The 19,048-nt window shown below is 40.1% G+C and overlaps 1 protein-coding gene across 5 annotated transcripts in view; it reads left to right on the top strand.

Moving 5' to 3' along the window:
- cadm1a (cell adhesion molecule 1a) overlaps positions 1-19,048 on the top strand; it is a 340,935-nt gene that overhangs the window by 305,385 nt on the left and 16,502 nt on the right. For 2 of the 5 annotated variants that reach the window (XM_063895860.1, XM_063895861.1), the window contains 2 exons: positions 1,164-1,253; positions 8,905-8,937. The exons of 1 other annotated variant lie outside the window; for it this stretch is intronic. In XM_063895860.1, coding sequence (XP_063751930.1) covers positions 1,164-1,253; positions 8,905-8,937 — 123 coding nt within the window. The remainder of the gene's footprint in view (positions 1-1,163; positions 1,254-8,904; positions 8,938-19,048) is intronic. 2 more of the 5 variants (XM_063895863.1, XM_063895862.1) reach the window with 2 other exon arrangements.

Below are 19,048 nucleotides of genomic sequence, written 5' to 3'. Positions count from 1 at the left end.
GGACATTGTCAGGGTGGGGAGTCTCACCCGGATAATGAAGTATAAAAGGAGAAGCCGTGGGAGGAGGAATAGTTTCTGGTCAAATTCTGTACCCTGCGTTAGGGCTGTTTTCATTTCTTATTTCTCCCTCCCTCTGTGGTTGTGCTCCCCCATTTATTGTTGTTATGTTTTAGGTTTATACATCCAGTTTTTGTTTTATTGTCACCAAGTTTTCTCCTTGGAAAAATTAATAATGCACACACACATTTGTTCTTCCAAAACAGCACAACAATGAACAACAGCAGCTCGTGTTGCTCATAGGATCTGAAAAGATTACTTCTGATAACAATTTGCAAGATATTGTTATTATTATTATTATTATCATTATTATTATCATTATTATTATTATCATTATTATTATTATTATTATTATCATTATTATTATTATTATTATTATTATTATTATTATTATTATTATTATTATTATTATTATTATTATTATTTTTATTATTATTATTAATTTATTTATATTAATAATTTAGTAATAATATTAATATAAATATTATTATTATTATTGTTTAATTAATTGTTCATATAAATCATTTGGTTAAACAGTATTAGCATTGTTGTCATTTATATGGTATTATTATTGAGTTATATGAACTATAATATAATATTTCTGTATAATAATAATATCACTTGTGATCTCATTATTTTAATTTGTAGTATTATGATTCGAGTCATGTTTTATATTAATAAATAATACAAATAAAAGTTGCAGGGAGCACAACGATTAATATGGAGGGGGAAAAAGAAAGTAACAGAATATATTAAAATGTCAAAAATAGAATAATGCCAAACGATGTTTATGCAAATATGAACAGCAATGAATTCCAAAATATATATGAATCTGTCTGTGCAACAGTGAGCACACAGACGCCTGTAAGAGCAGATGATGTGTCGCAGTATGTACAATATTTAATGCACTGCTGTCACCAATTCATCAAAAGGCCTGCAGCCACCCTTTAAATCACACACACACACACACACACTCTGCGCTGCTGGTCGTACATCAGGCAGATAGCGTCGCCTCACAGTGACTTTACTTTATCGTCTTGGCTTTTTTTACTCATCTCTCCCCCCCCCCCCCCTTGTGTTTGTCGTGTGTGTGTCCTCTCATCCAGATGCTCCCACTACTACCCCTAAACCCACCACCGCCACCACCTCCACCACCACCATCACCTCCACCATCTCCCTCCCCGAGGCCAACCAAGGTACAGTATCCCCCTCACACAACCGCTTTTTGTCTGTGTGTGTGTGTGTGTGTGTTTGTGTGTGTCTACCTAACACAAAACCCTCTACCACCTCATACTTCTTCATGTTCATTCCACAGTGCCGCTCATGATCAATGGGTTCTAGGGTTAATTTGTTTAATGCAGCTTTGTTTAATTCTGAATTATTTGAAATGCTATTCACTTTTTAAGTTGGACAGACGGTTCTTTCTCAAATACAGTAAAAGCCGGTGTTAATTGATTGGTACATTAAAGAGGCCCTGTTGTGTTTTTGGGAGGGGGGGTTCCCTTTCCTGTCGTGTGTAAGGTAGGTTTTAGTGCGTGTAAATGGTCCTCAGAGGTGAAAATCTCTGTCTTCCCGTCTGAGGGAGTTTCCCTCCCCCACATCTGCCTGAAACGCCTCCATTGGACTCCTTTGTTTACTAACGGAACATAGTGACATCACTATGGAACACTCACATTTCTACTGGCTAGCGCTCCAACACATTGTACGTGATAGGCTAAGGGGCGGGATATCTCTAAGCGGTTGACCAATCATAACAGAGCCGGCCAGCTAACCAATCAGAGCAGACTGGGCTCTGGTTTCAGACAGAGGGTGAAAAGAGGTGCTGCAGCACAGGCAGTATGAGAAACATAAAGAGACACTACATACTGATATACACCTGAACATCAGCAGGAGAGGACTCTTTAAAGTAGAGACTCTACATACTGATATACACCTGAACATCAGTAGGAGAGGACTCTTTAAAGTAGAGACGCTACATACTGATATACACCTGAACATCAGCAGGAGAGGACTCTTTAAAGTAGAGACTCTACATACTGATATACACCTGAACATCAGCAGGAGAGGACTCTTTAAAGTAGAGACTCTACATACTGATATACACCTGAACATCAGCAGGAGAGGACTCTTTAAAGTAGAGACGCTACATACTGATATACACCTGAACATCAGCAGGAGAGGACTCTTTAAAGTAGAGACACTACACACTGATATACACCTGAACATCAGCAGGAGAGGACTCTTTAAAGTAGAGACACTACATACTGATATACACCTGAACATCAGCAGGAGAGGACTCTTTAAAGTAGAGACACTACATACTGATATACACCTGAACATCAGCAGGAGAGGACTCTTTAAAGTAGAGACTCTACATACTGATATACACCTGAACATCAGCAGGAGAGGACTCTTTAAAGTGGAGACTCTACATACTGATATGACATGTGAGAATTTGCATACAGGACCCCTTTAAAGCAGTCAAATAGAAGCACGTAGATGATGAACCATGGATGCTGCGGTTGTTTTAAAACATTTAATGACTGCAGGAACAAGAATTGCCTTTTCTATGAAGCTCATCCCTCATCCACAAAGTCAATTATAAAGATCCTCCTCTAGGTGGGTTTTAGGGAAGAGGAGGGGGCAGTGGGGAAGAACAATAACACTTGAAAATTAGGGCCCTCTTTTGAAACAAGCACATTTTATCTTGCTCCTTCAGAAACAGAACTATTGTGAGTGTAATTCTCCAAAGGGGCGCAGATAGAAAACATCACTTTATGCCTGGAGTCAGAAATCAGCCGGAGCTCCAGAAGCAATCAAAGCATCTCTGACGGACCGCTCAATCGGAACAAATCTCACGAGTCCGCAGAAATCACCAGCATTGTGCTTGATTATCACATCGGATTGCATTAAAGAGAATACGTATCTATGCGGGCTGATTGATGGCTGCTACGCCTCAGGCCTCGTTATCCCGGCTGATTCACGCTCTGCCGATAATGCGCCTGTGGAGAATAACATTCACTACAAAGGTAAAATATAATGCTGGACATTATTCACACATTATTTGGAAAAGAAGAAGAATGCAAGAAGAGGTGTGTTGATAAGCAAAGAAATCACAAACTTTTCACCTGTATCCTGTCTCTACTTTAAAGAGTCCTCTCCTGCTGATGTTCAGGTGTATATCAGTATGTAGAGTCTCTACTTTAAAGAGTCCTCTCCTGCTGATGTTCAGGTGTATATCAGTATGTAGAGTCTCTACTTTAAAGAGTCCTCTCCTGCTAATGTTCAGGTGTATATCAGTATGTAGAGTCTCTACTTTAAAGAGTCCTCTCCTGCTGATGTTCAGGTGTATATCAGTATGTAGAGTCTCTACTTTAAAGAGTCCTCTCCTGCTGATGTTCAGGTGTATATCAGTATGTAGAGTCTCTACTTTAAAGAGTCCTCTCCTGCTGATGTTCAGGTGTATATCAGTATGTAGAGTCTCTACTTTAAAGAGTCCTCTCCTGCTGATGTTCAGGTGTATATCAGTATGTAGTGTCTCTACTTTAAAGAGTCCTCTCCTGCTGATGTTCAGGTGTATATCAGTATGTAGTGTCCTTACTTTAAAGAGTCCTCTCCTGCTGATGTTCAGGTGTATATCAGCATGTAATGTCTCTACTTTAAAGAGTCCTCTCCTGCTGATGTTCAGGTGTATATCAGTATGTAGTGTCTCTACTTTAAAGAGTCCTCTCCTGCTGATGTTCAGGTGTATATCAGTGTGTAGTGTCTCTACTTTAAAGAGTCCTCTCCTGCTGATGTTCAGGTGTATATCAGTATGTAGTGTCTCTACTTTAAAGAGTCCTCTCCTGCTGATGTTCAGGTGTATATCAGTATGTAGTGTCTCTACTTTAAAGAGTCCTCTCCTGCTGATGTTCAGGTGTATATCAGTATGTAGTGTCTCTACTTTAAAGAGTCCTCTCCTGCTGATGTTCAGGTGTATATCAGTATGTAGAGTCTCTACTTTAAAGAGTCCTCTCCTGCTGATGTTCAGGTGTATATCAGTATGTAGTGTCTCTACTTTAAAGAGTCCTCTCCTGCTGATGTTCAGGTGTATATCAGTATGTAGTGTCTCTACTTTAAAGAGTCCTCTCCTGCTGATGTTCAGGTGTATATCAGTATGTAGTGTCTCTACTTTAAAGAGTCCTCTCCTGCTGATGTTCAGGTGTATATCAGTAAGTGGTTGACAAGAGAAATAAGAGTTTTTTGAACATTGAATTATGGAGGCATGTCACAGTAGAGACACAAAGAACAACCATGAACCTGAGGATGAGCAGAATGTGTCAGAAGGCCGCCGCAATTATAGATAATGATAGTCCCGATTGGACTATTTACTCAAATGTAATTGCTATTTTTGTTTCCTTCAAGCTAAAGCCAATCACCACCAATAAGATACTCTGCTCTCCACCTGATAAAGCAGACCTCTGGTGTTCAGTGCCAGCATTTTAAAAACAAAACACTTTCCCTTCGTGCCAGATGTCCTCTCTTTGCTTTGGACCATCAGGGGCTCTCCGTCATTACTGTGTGTATAGATTTTCAGGCAGCAGATTCATATGGCCATATTACGCTCTGCCAGTTGATTTCATTTACCCGCAGCGTGCACACCGCCAAGTGAATCTATCAGAGCGGGTTGGGTTCTATTTCTTTCTTTATCAGTTACCCATTAGAGAGACAGAATAGAGCACTTTAAAAAATCTATTAGAGCTCCGACACGTGGCTCTTACGCAGAAGAAGTGACTTGTGGAAATGCCTAAAAATGCTATTTTCATTAATAAAAGAATGCAGATTATCTTACTGACCAGATCCTAAAATGTGGATGTATTCATAGTTTTTCATTAACAGTCACTTTGTTATCCGTCTGTTTCAAATGTCCCATGTTTCTTGTTCCTGTGGGCCTTTTAACTGAAGTAAGTACAAATGCTCTGCTGTCCCTGTAAGAATCAAGCATCTAACTCCTCCCCCCCACCTTCAACACTGTTTTGACTATCTGTTGTGTTGATAAAAAGTCAAATCCAACCAAAATAAAAAACCCTTGAGCCATTTCCCATTTTTATTTGATATAAAGGGACTTGGTTCATCGGCACTTGTGTCCCTATTCAGCCAAACACTTATGGGAGGCCTGTAAGAACTTTATCTTCATCTATTTTATCAAGAAAGCTTCGTTCATTTCAGCTCTAATTATTCTCCAATTCAGAATCAACATGCAACTTTATCCCAGAGTAAGGAACTGCAGGCTCGCATCACGATTGATTTGTAAACGACAATAAACATTGCTCGTTCAGTCAACATGTGGACGAATCCTTGGGTGAGACACTGAACCCTGTGTTGCTCCCGATGGCCAACGGTGTGTGAGTGTGAGTGTGTGTGTGTGTGAGTGTGTGAGTGTTAGCCTCCCTAGAGCAAGTGGTGCTGCTCTGCATGAATGAGGTGTGAACGGGTGAACGACTCGTAGTATGTAAAGCTTTGAGGGGTCGTAAAGACCTGATAAAGAGCTGTATAAGTACAGTTTGTTTGTTAGTTTATGGTGGAAAAGGCTAGCAGATATTTACATCCCTACGACACAACTAACAAACACCACATCTCATGTTGAAGACATAAGAGTCTTTGGTGTTTGTTTGCTTCAGTCTCAAACTTAAATGGCAAAATCCAGAATAATAAGCCACCAGTTGCTGCAGAGATAAGTCTATTGTTGAAGTGGAAGAGAGATATCAGTTCTCCATCAACTCCGCTCGTTGGGGGCTCTCTGGGAAACGTAGGAAATGACAAACTAAAGCTGAAGTACGGACGGCCGGTGCTGGAAAGTGGATCCAACAAAAAAGTAATCTAGTTGCCAGCGGGGAATCCCAGCAGCCTGTTGGCTTTTTAGCTCGGCGGGGGATCCTGCTAATCCATTTCTGCCAATACAATTATGATTGGCACGCAGTTATCTCTGCACGTCGGGCTGGATGTCACGTCGCAGCGGGTCACCAAAGGGCTCATGGGAAGCGTGGCGACTGGTTATGGAGTCGATGCGTCTGTGAATGTCAGCGAGGACACTGTTGAACTGTGGAGCCAGAGATGGAGGACGAGGAGAAAGCTGTTTAAAAATGGACAGGCAATCACTCAGCGGCAGACATATTGGATGGTCCCACATGGCTGACTCCCCCCCCCCCCCCCCCACCCCCAGTGTAGAGAGCCTTACAGGCCACGGTGACTCAGGCTTTGTTTTACAATTTGAGACCACTGAACGCACGTTTACCAATGAAAGGGCTTCTGATATACAAACAGGATATATTTTGAGGCATGCAAAACTAACTTTTATGTGAGGAACAGAACAGGGGATGGTGTGAATAGTTTTAAACGTGTTTCTTGGAATGTTTTTCCTCGTTTCCAAGACCTTTGAGGTCATTTCTCTGAATCCCAAAGTCTTGTTACTTGTACACTTTTCTGTAGGATTACATTTCCGTTTAGTCCAGATACATTCATGACGTCCCTGCAGTATGCATACTCCTATAGCTTAGCTTTGCCTGAAAAGAAAGATGTATATGACTTGATTATGCTGTGCAGGGTTGAGGTTATACGAGCTTTTTTACTGAACAATATATACAAAAACGAAGGCTCAACCTCAGAAAATAAAAGTCCTTCGAGTTATTTCTCGTTTTCTATTCAAAAAACCGGCATTCCTTTATCCGACAGAGACTAGATACGTATCTGGACTTACAGTCTGAACCAATGAGAGAGCAGGTGGTCAAAGGGAACAGGTGGTCCCAATAAGGCCAGACCATCAAAACAGGCGGGAAAACACACAAAGACAAGAAGTGATGTGAGACAGCGGGCGAACACCTTTCCAAATGAAACAGGAAACAGGACAGATCTACAATACTTATATAATATGTTGTATCTTAAATAGTATTCAACCAGATATGCTAGGACATCGTCAGTGAGTCTTTGTAACGTTAGGAAGGTACATTTAGACTCTGGAAATGGCAGCGTGTGAAACTGTGATGTTTGAATGTTGCTTCCATCAGTTTCTAATGAATTTTCACTGGACTAACATTTGTCTCTTTGGTGCTTTACTGGGAACACCTAGAAGAGATGTTTTCCATTGGAAGCAAGGGTTTTCTAAAAGTCATATTTTAATTAATGAAGTCTCAGCGAGGTCTGATCCTCTGTTCCTGTAGAGCAGTAGTCAGTAATCATCGGGAGCGTTAGAGAACATCCCGTCTGCACCCGGTCTAGATTCATCTCTGCTTTGCTCGTTGGTCTAAAAAGTGATAATTGTATTTAAATAATTGCACATTTTTAAAAGTCGACATTGAGAAAACATTTCTGAAAGTTGAAGAAAAGTCAGATCTTTCAGGAACAAAGGGAGGATTTTAAGGAAATGTGTGGAAATTCTAAAAAGTCGAAATTTGGAGAAAAGAATCTGAGGTTTGAAAATAAAATAGAAATTAAAAAAATTGGGAAATCAAAAGTGTGGATTTCTAAAAGAAGATGATTAGGGCCACATGAAGAAGGAGTTAGAATAGAAAATAGTGGGACATTTTTTAAAGTACACATTTAGAAAGTCAGACATTTGAAAACAAAAACGATCTAAAGTTTGAAAATAAATTGGGAGACAAAAAGTAGAGATTTAAAAAGTGATTTTTCTAAATTTCTAAAATGTCCCACTATTCTCATGATGCCAACTCCTTCATGTGACCCAAATCCACTTCTTTTAGACACTCACACTTTTTGTCTTTTTCTGATCAGTATAAATCAATGCATCCTATCTCACTAGATTTCCATCTGGCTAACCTACATATTAATATTTACATGAGGAACATTCAAAACACAAGGTGTACGTTAGAGCCTCAAAAGATGACCCAGAAAAGCTTGCGGTCTTCACTCTCCTCCTGACCGTCTGTGCTGCGGACAGAGCTGGTGAAGCAGTTTGAACATGCAGCAGCACTGATGGAACATCTATGGAGGTTTTTTGGAGGATCTTTGCTTCCATGTCCATGTGGGGCCCTATTATACCTTTCGGAGTCACCCCCTTTCCTGTAGTGTGTTCTATATGTTTATATGTCAGTGGTCTGCCTGAAAAAGGCCTCCACTGGACTCCTTTGTTGACTTCCAGAACGTAATCACATCACTGTGTAATACTCACTCTTCTACATTGTACGTGATAGGCTAAGGGGCGGGACATCTCTAAGCGGTCCACAACTGAGCCAGCTGCTCACCAATCAGAGCAGACTGGGCTCTGGTTTCAGACAGAGGGTGAAAGAGGTGCTGCAGCACAGGCAGTATGAGGAAACATAAAGAGCTGTCCCAGCAGAGGCACTGGTGAAGGGGTTCTCCCAGTCAATGATGTTCTCCCCACACTTTGTCATTTCTCCACACCAAATCACATGATAACACCCTCTCCATATCTCCCCCCCCCCAGACTGTATAGCGTCCAGTGTGCTCTGTGCTCTGTGCTCTGTGTGTGTGTGTGTGTGTGTGTGTGTGTGTGTGTGTGTGTGTGTGTGTGTGTGTGTGTGTGTGTGTGTGTGTGTGTGTGTGTGTGTGTGTGTGTGTGTGTGTGTGTGTGTGTGTGTGTGTGTGTGTGTGTGTGTGTGTGTGTGTGTGTGTGTGTGTGTGTGTGTGTGCTTATGTTTATCTCTGCGCTGCCTTTGGTTCCCTTTGATTTCCCTTATGCCTTATGTCTTTTGTCATGTTGTGGTCTTCCGAATGCTTGCTTATGGGTGTCACTTGTTTTCTCCCTCCCTCCCTCCCTCCCTCCTCCCCCATTTCTCCTTTTATTTGCATGCTGTTCCTCCTGTTCCACACCTCCTCTCCTTGTGTGCTCAGACACTGCGCCCAGCACTGAACCTGCAGCTCATGGTTGGTATCTCTAATTTCCTCTTTATGTCTTTTTTGGTTTCTTTGTGTTTAAACTTTTCTCTGCAGCATGCTCTCTTTTACACAGTTCTGTGCTTGGAAATGTCCTTTGTTGATCCACCCGACCTTTGCTTTGAGGTCCCCGCCAAGCTATATGTGGTACATTAGCAGCCTACATTGGTTTGGTTGCATTAACTGTGACACAACGATGTTTCTGTCACATAGGGTTTGGTCGAATTGCCCCCGAGAAATCCGGTCCTATGTCTTTCCCTTACCACTTTTCCCAGTAAGGAGACTTCATCAGGACTTAGGATATGAGTATTCAACTCAAAGTTGACAACATTGAGAGCGATATTCCTCATTACCAAGGTTGAAATTGAAAGGGAATGGTTGCTCATCCTCCCGTCCACTCCTGATACTCCAAAGTGAGTGTGATTGTTCACCCCACATATTTATTCCTTTTGCAAAATACCTGCACAACTTCTGAAGCCTCCACATCTACCACAGTGCATATCTCCATTCAAACATAATGAAGAAAGGTTTGAGACACCCCACATGACTTGATGACGTTCATATATGTCCTTTTGGTTTAAGATATTGTTGAAAATGTAAAGCACTTTAGCAAATCAGCACAAGATGGAAGAGGTTCATTAAATACTGTTGCTTGCATGATCGGTTGTTCCCTTGAACGGCCGATGTCGCCGCTGCAAGGAACTATGGGTCACCATGTTCTCCTTTAATACCCTAAAGGATGGTCCAGTGCATCCTTAAGGAGATAATAAAGGAGGCAATGAAAATCCTTTCCTATCATCTATAGGACCCGAACAGCTCTTATCACGGCTGGTACTTTGGTACTTCCCGGTCATCGCAACTTCCTAAGCAAAGACTATTCCACCCTAACCCTTGTCTAGTGGACATCTGAAACCATTGTTCAATCACATTTTACACCAAGTAACCTGTTGTCATTGTCCAGATGGAAATATCTCTGGATGCATTGACTTCCAAGAGCCCCAGAGGGTGGGACCTACCATCTTTGGTGATCCATTGACATTTTAATAACGCCTCTGGAACAAACATCTGAACTTCTGCATGATGAGTCCACCGTTATAACAACCTCCCTGAGCAGAAAGAGACAGGTTGACTCTAACCGTTGTTTAATGGCCATCTGCATACGTGGTTAAATCCTATTTCTGAACAAGTGACCTGTTCTTGTCGATTGATCAGTGAACCACATTGCTGCAGACTGAAATATCTCAACATTTTGAGTTATTTCTTGGATGCATTGATTTCAAAGAGCCCCAGAGGATGGGACCTACCAACTTTGGTGATCCCTTGACATTTTATTTGATTGCCTCTAGCACTTCTCCTGTGAAACATCTCAACTTCTGCAGGAGGGATTGCTATGAGAGTTTATACAGACCTTTATGGTTTCTGCACGGTGACCTCTTGCCTTTAAACTGTACTGTACTTCCAGGTACTTTTTTCCTAGGAACCTAGCTGAGCAAAAACCCTATTCCACCACAACCCTAGAGTCACAGCATAAACCCAAGCATAGAATAACATCCTTGTCTTTTAGAAACATCTATTCATCCTCCTCCCTGAAACTGCACTTTGCCAAATAGTCTCTCCAGCTAACCAATTACATGGTTTCCCTGAAGGTGCCACAGAGGATTGAAAGCCACTCTGAAGCCAGGAGAGATTATTATCAACAGCATCAGATGATTCTGTGTGCCGGCAGAAATAGACCTCATTTACTCGTTTTCATTAGTTTGAATGAAGACGATACGCATCGTTTTCTCATTTTGTCTAATTTGTAAAAAGGCTCTTTTTTCATTATTTTTTCCGTGGCCGGCGTTTCTTAATTTCTGTGGACAAATTCACGGAAGCGTGATCACAAACTTTCCATTAAGGATCCATCAGGAAATGTTCAATGACCTCCGTCTCTTTCATTATGATTTATTTAAGAGTTCTGCAGCGTGAAATAAGACACATGCTCCTATTAACCCCCCCCCCCCCCCTGTTTGTGCTTGAGTTAAAAACAATCACATGTAGGAGAATGCCTCCCATAAGGTTTATTATATGTAGATAAACAAAGGCACTCATTGAATTACCACAAACCAAGGAAAATGTTATTCTGCTATAAAAAGCTGCGTGAAGATGACTTTAGGTGGCTTGTTTCTTTGAGTTTCCTTCCAATGGATAATCAGATTTGATCAAAAAGAAAGAAAGGGCCAGACGTGTAAACAGCCCAAGAGTTTTACCAGAAATCAGAGAAGCCTTCATATCTCTATAAAGGATGAAGTGTTATGAAAGGGATCCGTTTATAACCTCCTCGTAATAGTTTAGTGTAGGTTTCTAAGCTGTTGTCCACGGCCAGATGATGATAGGCACCCTAAAAGCACAAAACATGACCAGCATTTATTAATAAGTAAGGAGGAAGAGAGAAGAAGATGAGAGGATCCGAGAGAACAGTAAAATGCAATTGTAAAGCCACAGGTACAATGACCACAAGCAACACAGATCATAATAAACCTTTTAATTCAATAAAATATCGTATGCACCGAGCTGTGACTGCATGTTAAACAGGTGGTTATCTTAAACTAGTATCATGAGAATTGAGGTAATATTCAGCCTATTAACGGAGGTTTTGTTTCTGGATCACGGCTAAAGAACAAAAAGACATGCAGATCACAAGCAGAATAATTTACTATGAACTGAAACACAGCGAGGAAATGTGAAAACCTGCACCTACAGGGAGTTAGAGCTGAATCTCCGGCTTAATTTGGTTTTATAGTGAGTTTCAGTGTCTTTTCAGGCTGGAAAAGGAAGCTGTTTTCACTGAGAAGTCTCTAAAAACCCCTCCGTACACTTCTAACACACACAGTTAGCAACAAGCTGCTCAACATAGTGGAACATTTAGCTGCTAAACCGGCAGATATTTCCCTCAGGACTTGGTAGAGATCAAAACCCTCGCTGGAAGAGAGTGAATATTAGACTAACATTTAGCAGGTGGCCAGAAAATAACAACTTCAAATAAATGATAATGTTGCCGTGTGTGCTTCATGTGTAAATAAGCCACTACTTCTGTTTGAAATAAAGGAAGGGGGAAATAATTGATATTCAGTTACAGTATTTCACTCATGAAATATTTGCAAAGGGCAAAAGAACAGCGCCTGAATGGATCTTCATGGTGCATTGATGGAGATGAGATTTCATTAATATGCATACGTGATTTGGTGAATGAACATTAGTGAAGGGTTCAGGTGTTGTATCGAATATTTCAATATGATTAACTAACACTCGGTAATCCCTCAAGGCTTATGCTGATGTGAAATTGGGCTTTCAGTGGAAATATCCGGCAGTTTAAGTCATGTTTGTGCCTGGTTTTAACTCAAAACACAGCCTAAAAGTGCACATTATAGCCTGAAATAGAAGCTGACAACATATCGAATTACATGTACTACTTTGCTCCGTTCTCCTTGAAGGGTAACTACTCTCAGAAAAGCACCGTGCCTTTTTCTCTTCTCGGTTATTCAACTATAAATCCAGCTTTTTATAGAGGTTGATCCTACTGTATGGAAGAAAAAATGTTTTCAAGGTCAGCATTGAGACAATAATTCAAATACGGAGCTTTTACTTTTTACTTCTAGAGGTGGAGGAGCCGATGTCTTTTTCGCTATTTGTAGAATGAAGCATATAACACACGGAAACCGTCAATTTCTAAATCAAAAAGCGTTCTTTTTCCAGCTCTCTGTATCGCCTCTACGTCGACAGAGAGCAAAAAGTACAATATTTGCATCTGAAATGTAGAGAAGTAGAAAGTGTTATTCAACTTAATCACCTACCTGACTAATCTTTCTATTTAAGGGTTTTACAATTAATAAACTAAACGATGGTGAGAATGAGAATTATAAATCAAATCAATGTAAAGCCTGTTGCGCTTGATAGCCGTAGGAACACTCCTCTCAGAGGTTTGATACCATGGAAACACAGCTGCAGCTTATACAGATAAGTTATAATGCATGCGTGTAATAACAGATATTTCAATGTTGCATTAACTAAAGTCATTATAATTAAAGGTGAGTTAAGTTTAAGGTTGCTGTGGCTAAAAAATGAAGTGTTTTACATAAGCGGTTAAACTCCACCTCTCACGGTTTCATTCTAACTAGAGGCTTTTACTCAAGAAAGAATTGGGATTAGAAATATTTATTGCTGCTGCACAATCCAACATCATCTGTGCAATTAAATCCACTCGAGTACAGATTCCCGGAGGGTTATTTTAAGCCTAGAAACCCCAAAAATAGTTCCTTCAGACCCTATCAATTATTCACACTGCCCTACCTGCAGTGGGTTTCATCTGACAACATTCCCTCCCCTACCCCTAATGTGTTTCATTCAAATAAAGGGACACATTTTCACATTTGTACCGTCATTCTTGTATTTTAGTTCTTTACTTATTGTTAATGACATGCTTAGATGTGCAGAAACATAACATGTACTTGATAACCCTCGTCTGAAACACTCCAGACAAGCTGCTCGGATTGGCTGGCAAGAAGATGAATGGCAATAATAATTTGAGTGCTTTTAAAAAATCAACTTGCTTCACAAAGACAGCAAAATAAAAACAGACATGTCCTTAATTATGTTTAAAAGGAAAAAGGGGAAATAATTTGGTGTATAAAACCAATCCTTTTTCAAAGACAACTCAAAGGACATGTGATTGCTCCAATCACAACAGAGTCAGTTGGCCAGCTCACCAATCAGAGCAGACTGGGCTCTGGTTTCAGACAGAGGGTGAATAGAGGAGCTGCAGCACAGGCAGTATGAGAAACATAAAGAGCTGTCTGAGCATTAAAGCATGGAGACATGTGATAGTATAAAGGTACAAAATATAGACCTGAACATCAGAAGAGTATGTCCGACTTACCAAGTGCTTCACAAAGACAGCCAAGAAATCTGTAATTATGTTTAAAAGAAAATGATAAAACTATTTGGGGTAGAAAACTAATATAGTGCAGAAAAATTCAAGACTAGGAGAACATTCTTCTAAGAAATAATAGGCTATTCAAAGGAGAACAAAACCTGACTTAAATTCTGAACAGGCTCTCCAATAATGACACTTTCTTTTTTTGGGGCGAGTCAATTGCTATGGGAATTTAAATGTTGTACAGCAAAATCCAAGTCCTCTATAAAAACTGCGAAAAAGAATCCGACAAGTCCTAAACTCCGATTTAAAAGATAAAAGAAAACAGTATTTGTTGCGGGCTTTACAAATAAATATGGTGTAAAAACCGTTTTTAGAAGACTATTCACACAAGTTCAGGAAAGTCTCCGATAAAAGGGACATTCAAATGTTTGAAAAGGAAAGGACAAAACCATTTTGAACAAACGGTGCAGAAACATGTAAGAATGGGAGACCATTTTTAAAGAAGAATTTCATTTAGAAAGACTCTCCGCTTACGACTTATTTACCTGTTTATGAAGAAATCCCATTGGCTTTTAGTCGAAGGAACCCTTACCATGATAACTCCCTAAAGCTACGCCATCCCTGCACCACTTTCTGATTTTGTTATGCATGTGGATAAACACCACTGCACTTCTGGCTCTCTGAAGCTATAGAGATTTCAGAGTTTAAGGCGCTCATTTGAAACAAAAACTAGAGAAGCAGATTTGTGTAGAAACAGCATAATGAGCTGAAGCTGTACCGACTCAAAGAATGAAGCAGAGAACAAACACCTAGATTACAAATCCTTTCTACTCACAAGAAAAACAGTCTTTATCCGAGCAGGAATACCTCCTTGAACAAGCACACTTGAGCACTTGGTATTTTCGATGTCAAGGAACTAAAAACAAAATTACACACAAATTAAAAATAGTGAGGATTCTATTATATACTTTCCTATCAGTCCGAGTCTGAAGTTCAACTTTTAATCGAAGATCTAATAAAAGGATTGACTGTTGAACAGAAGCATTTGTAGTTTGATAGAAATAACTTTAAGAGTGAAACTTTGTTTATTAAGAAAAACGTATCTTTAGCATATCCTTGGTTCCTTCAGCAAAAAGCCAATGGGATTTTTCCATTGGCTTTTGGCAAACACACATTTATGATACTTAGAGGTTTTTTTCAGTAGGATAATCTCCACATTTTAACACCACTCTTTGATTTTTGAAGTTAAAAGCTAATGTTGGGCTATAAAGGAACTACAGCACGGTCACATGACTTCACGTCACCACCGCTAAGCTAAAGGCGGCTAATGTTGGGCTATAAAGGAACTACAGCACGGTCACATGACCTCACGTCACCACCGCTAAGCTAAAGGCAGCTAATGTTGGGCTATAGAGGAACTACAGCACGGTCACATGACTTCACGTCACCACCGCTAAGCTAAAGGAGGCTAATGTTGGGCTATAAAGGAACTACAGCACGGTCACATGACTTCAGGTCACCACCGCTAAGCTAAAGGTGGCTAATGTTGGACATGATGACGTTTAGTCGTCTCATTTAGACACTGTTTTTAAATTCCCCAGGGTGGTAGGCTATTTACTGAAGTATTTCATGTATAAGAACAGAAATATCAAAGTTGAAGAAATGGTGAGTCATTTCAAGGTTTAAGGACTGATTCCTGCATCAATCTAAAAATCAGGACTTAGCTTCGCTTCTTCATCACAATGTTATGAGGTAAATTGACCATCTGTAGTTTCAGAGTTAGCGCTTTGGTGTTGGTTGTTCAGCTTTAGTTCTTCTTCCTCTCACTTCCACCTCCTCACTCTTAATGAAAGCGCATGCTGCAGGAGGATGTCAGCTGCTTTAGCTGATGGCTACCTGCACTGACTAATTTCCCATGCGGAGAGGTGAGTGCGTCTTGGAAAGGACACACCTGCCAACACGTCTGTCAGCGGCGTGTGAAGGTAGCGGGATAATTGAGAGGGATAACCGTGGAGAGGGAAGCAGTGGGATAATGGCCACTCTGCTCACAGCAGGACCTTTCTCTTTAATCTAAAACTGTCACATTTGGAGGTAAAGGGCGAAGTAACTGAGTACATTTACTCAGGTACTGTTGAGCTAGTTCTGCTTTAGGTATTTTATCACTTTTAGTAATAATAATACAGAATATTTGCAGCAATTCATCTTACATAACTTATGAAGTAAACAAAATACTTGTTGTTTCTTCTTGTAGACTGTCCCATGTCATGGAACATGGTGAGGTGTTTTAACAAACTCCTGTCCTTAAATTTACACAAAATATTGAAGTAGTTGTACATTACTTGAGTATTTTCGTTCCCTCCTGAAATACTTCCTTATAATCTTTTACATTTACTTTAAATTACATAAAAGAGGCTCTTTAACTAATCATATCCCGCCCCTGTTGTCATTCATTTAGATATTTTTCAAGTATAAAAAGAAGATGGTTTCACTGGAAAACAAAATAATAGTGGCTAAATTTGTGATATTGATGTAGGTGTTTGCACTTTTGTTATGAGTCAGTTTCCTCCTACTTGTAATGCGTTATTAACATACAGAGAAGAAAGCCAGCGAAGCCAACTTGTTCCTGGAAACAAATGTAACTTCAGCCCATGATTTTAAGTAACAAACCATGTGATAATGTTCTGAATACGTTATGGGGGGTCCATTAGTGTAGTCAGTGCCACTATAGGAACCATTTCTAAAGGATGTATAGGTCTTTCATGTAGGCAACGAGAAGAGATGGATGTGTTTGTATTTTGAGGCTTGCTCTCTTCAAACGAGGCACATATGCTGCATTAATTAGTTTCAGTCTCACGTTGGAGTATGGCAGGTGACGAAGCTCTCCCTCCCCTCATAGCGCACCTCCTGCTGAACGTTAAGTGAACCTCTAAGGATCCATCTGGCTTTCACGTGATGAAATAGACAAGGGTAATCAGGAGTGATTTTTCCCCTCACCTGTGACACAGATCAGATGTTTTTAATCATTCTGAAAGGATAAAGATGCCTCTGGTTATAAAAAGGTCAACAGGTGTCATCTATTTCTTCTGGTGTTGGTTCTTCCTGTTTAGCACTACCAGCTTTGTAATCAGTGAATTCTGTTGGGTATCATTCAGAGCATTCAGAAGGTGCATGCATAAAAATGGCCAAAGGTCTTAAATGAACACAATGTTTAATAGCTCTGTAGTGTCTCTTTGTGTCTCCAGACTCCATACTCGAGCTCATATGGACGGTTTATAATAACTCTTACCGCCAGAAGGGTAGAAAAGGGTCCACGGTGTTGAAATATACATATGAAAAACAAGTTAACCTACAGAAAAAACTCAATCAAGCTGTCATTGTGCTATATAGCTATCACATGTTTGCTATCTAGCTAACTAGCAAGCTTCATGTATCTACCTAACAAGCTAACTAGCACACCTCAGCTCTATATCCATCTAATTACTTTAGCCTTCTACCTAAAACACTGGCTATCAAAAGTAGGCTATCCTCAAACGCCGTCTAGTGTTGGCTTTCTACTGTATCTAACAACTTAGCTTGCTTACGTTAGCTACCAAAATATTAAGCTTCATATCATTAGCTATGTAGCTGGCTAGCAAAGGTTAGCTATCTCACAATCAAACTAGCGATAGTTAGCTCTGTGTCGGTCAAACTATCTAATGTTACCTCCCTTACTAACAAGCTAGCTAGTGAATATTAGCTATCTAGCTAGCATCACAAAATTGATCGCTCCCATAATTTGACTTATGATTACTATTTAATACGTTATGGTTGAAGTAGCAGACAAGACCTGTGTTTAGTGTTCTGGCAGTGAGGGTATTTATAACAACAGTAATGACAGGCTTTTTAAAATCCAACCAGCTGATCGGTAACTCATAATCATCCGATAGTTGGATGCTTGTTTTTTTAGGACAGGGACCTACTGCCTCAATGTGCCCACAATGTGTTGCATGGGGTTAGAACAAAACGTCCTGAAATGGTAAAACATTCCTCGGTTGCCATGTGTATTTTCACTTCATTTAGATCCTAATTATCATATTTTGGTGGATGCTCTAAGCTCCGAACAGGCGGACACAACAGGTGGTGACTGTTTCCTCTAAGTTTCAGTTAGGAACCAGGATCCCAGAGCATGTGACCCACCTGCTCCTCCTCGTCTCTGAATGCTCTTGTTATAATTTGAATTTAGGCTCAGTGTTGCCATGGCAGCAACAAGTCTTTCATCTCAGACAGTTGTGTGTGTGTGTGTGTGTGTGTGTGTGTGTGTGTGTGTGTGTGTGTGTGTGTGTGTGTGTGTGTGTGTGTGTGTGTGTGTGTGTGTGTGTGTGTGTGTGTGTGTGTGTGTGTGTGTGTGTTTAGCTGGGTTACAGTTGGAAGGGAAGGAATCTAATTCATGGCAAAAAGTTATTGTGGAAGTATGGATATCGATTACATATTTTTAGATATTGGCCTGTGTGTTTTTACTTTTAACACCAGGAGACAGCAACCAGGGTCAGAATGTGTAGCACCCAAGCGCTCTATATTAGAGAGATTGCCTTCATTTAGATCATCATACTGCGGTGTTTGGGTTTTGTTAAGGTACGTACCATGAGGGTTTAAGGGTGGACAGTAATAGCTATACTATATGCCTATTGTACTATACCTACAACCTAACAATGTGCAAACGTAACATCAGATGCTCCTGTTTTCAGGAAGGCGATCAGAACCAGAATGGGGAAATTGTACATTGTGACACCAAAAGTGAAAGTAGATCAAAGTAAAATAACACACTATTAGATAAAAGGTCATTCACAAAACTCTAAAATAAAAAATGTGAAGTTAAAATTAAATATAATTCAATTAAACAACTAAAACACAAAGAGCAAATGATATAAGGGGAAGCGAATATAACCTTATATAACTGCCTAAATATTAAACACTACTTAATTCCGTAGATTGTTTTGGAAGCCTGGTAGTCCTTTAACTAATATGTACTTTAAAAATCTCACTCGGGGGAGCAACAGTGAATTATTCATTGTGGAGAAGTTTAATGAAAAAACATGCGTTTAAAAAATCCACCATAAACATATTTTGGGTAAAAGCGTTGTCGTGGAGAACCTCCATTATCACCGGCTTCACTTCCAGCTGCTTTGATACTCTCTATAATGTGAGCTG

The sequence above is a fragment of the Eleginops maclovinus genome, chromosome 11 (genome assembly GCF_036324505.1).
Source record: "Eleginops maclovinus isolate JMC-PN-2008 ecotype Puerto Natales chromosome 11, JC_Emac_rtc_rv5, whole genome shotgun sequence".
Taxonomy (NCBI): Eukaryota; Metazoa; Chordata; class Actinopteri; order Perciformes; family Eleginopidae; genus Eleginops; species Eleginops maclovinus.
The sequence above is the reverse complement of the archived record's forward strand: the minus strand, read 5'-3'. Positions and strand labels throughout refer to the sequence as shown.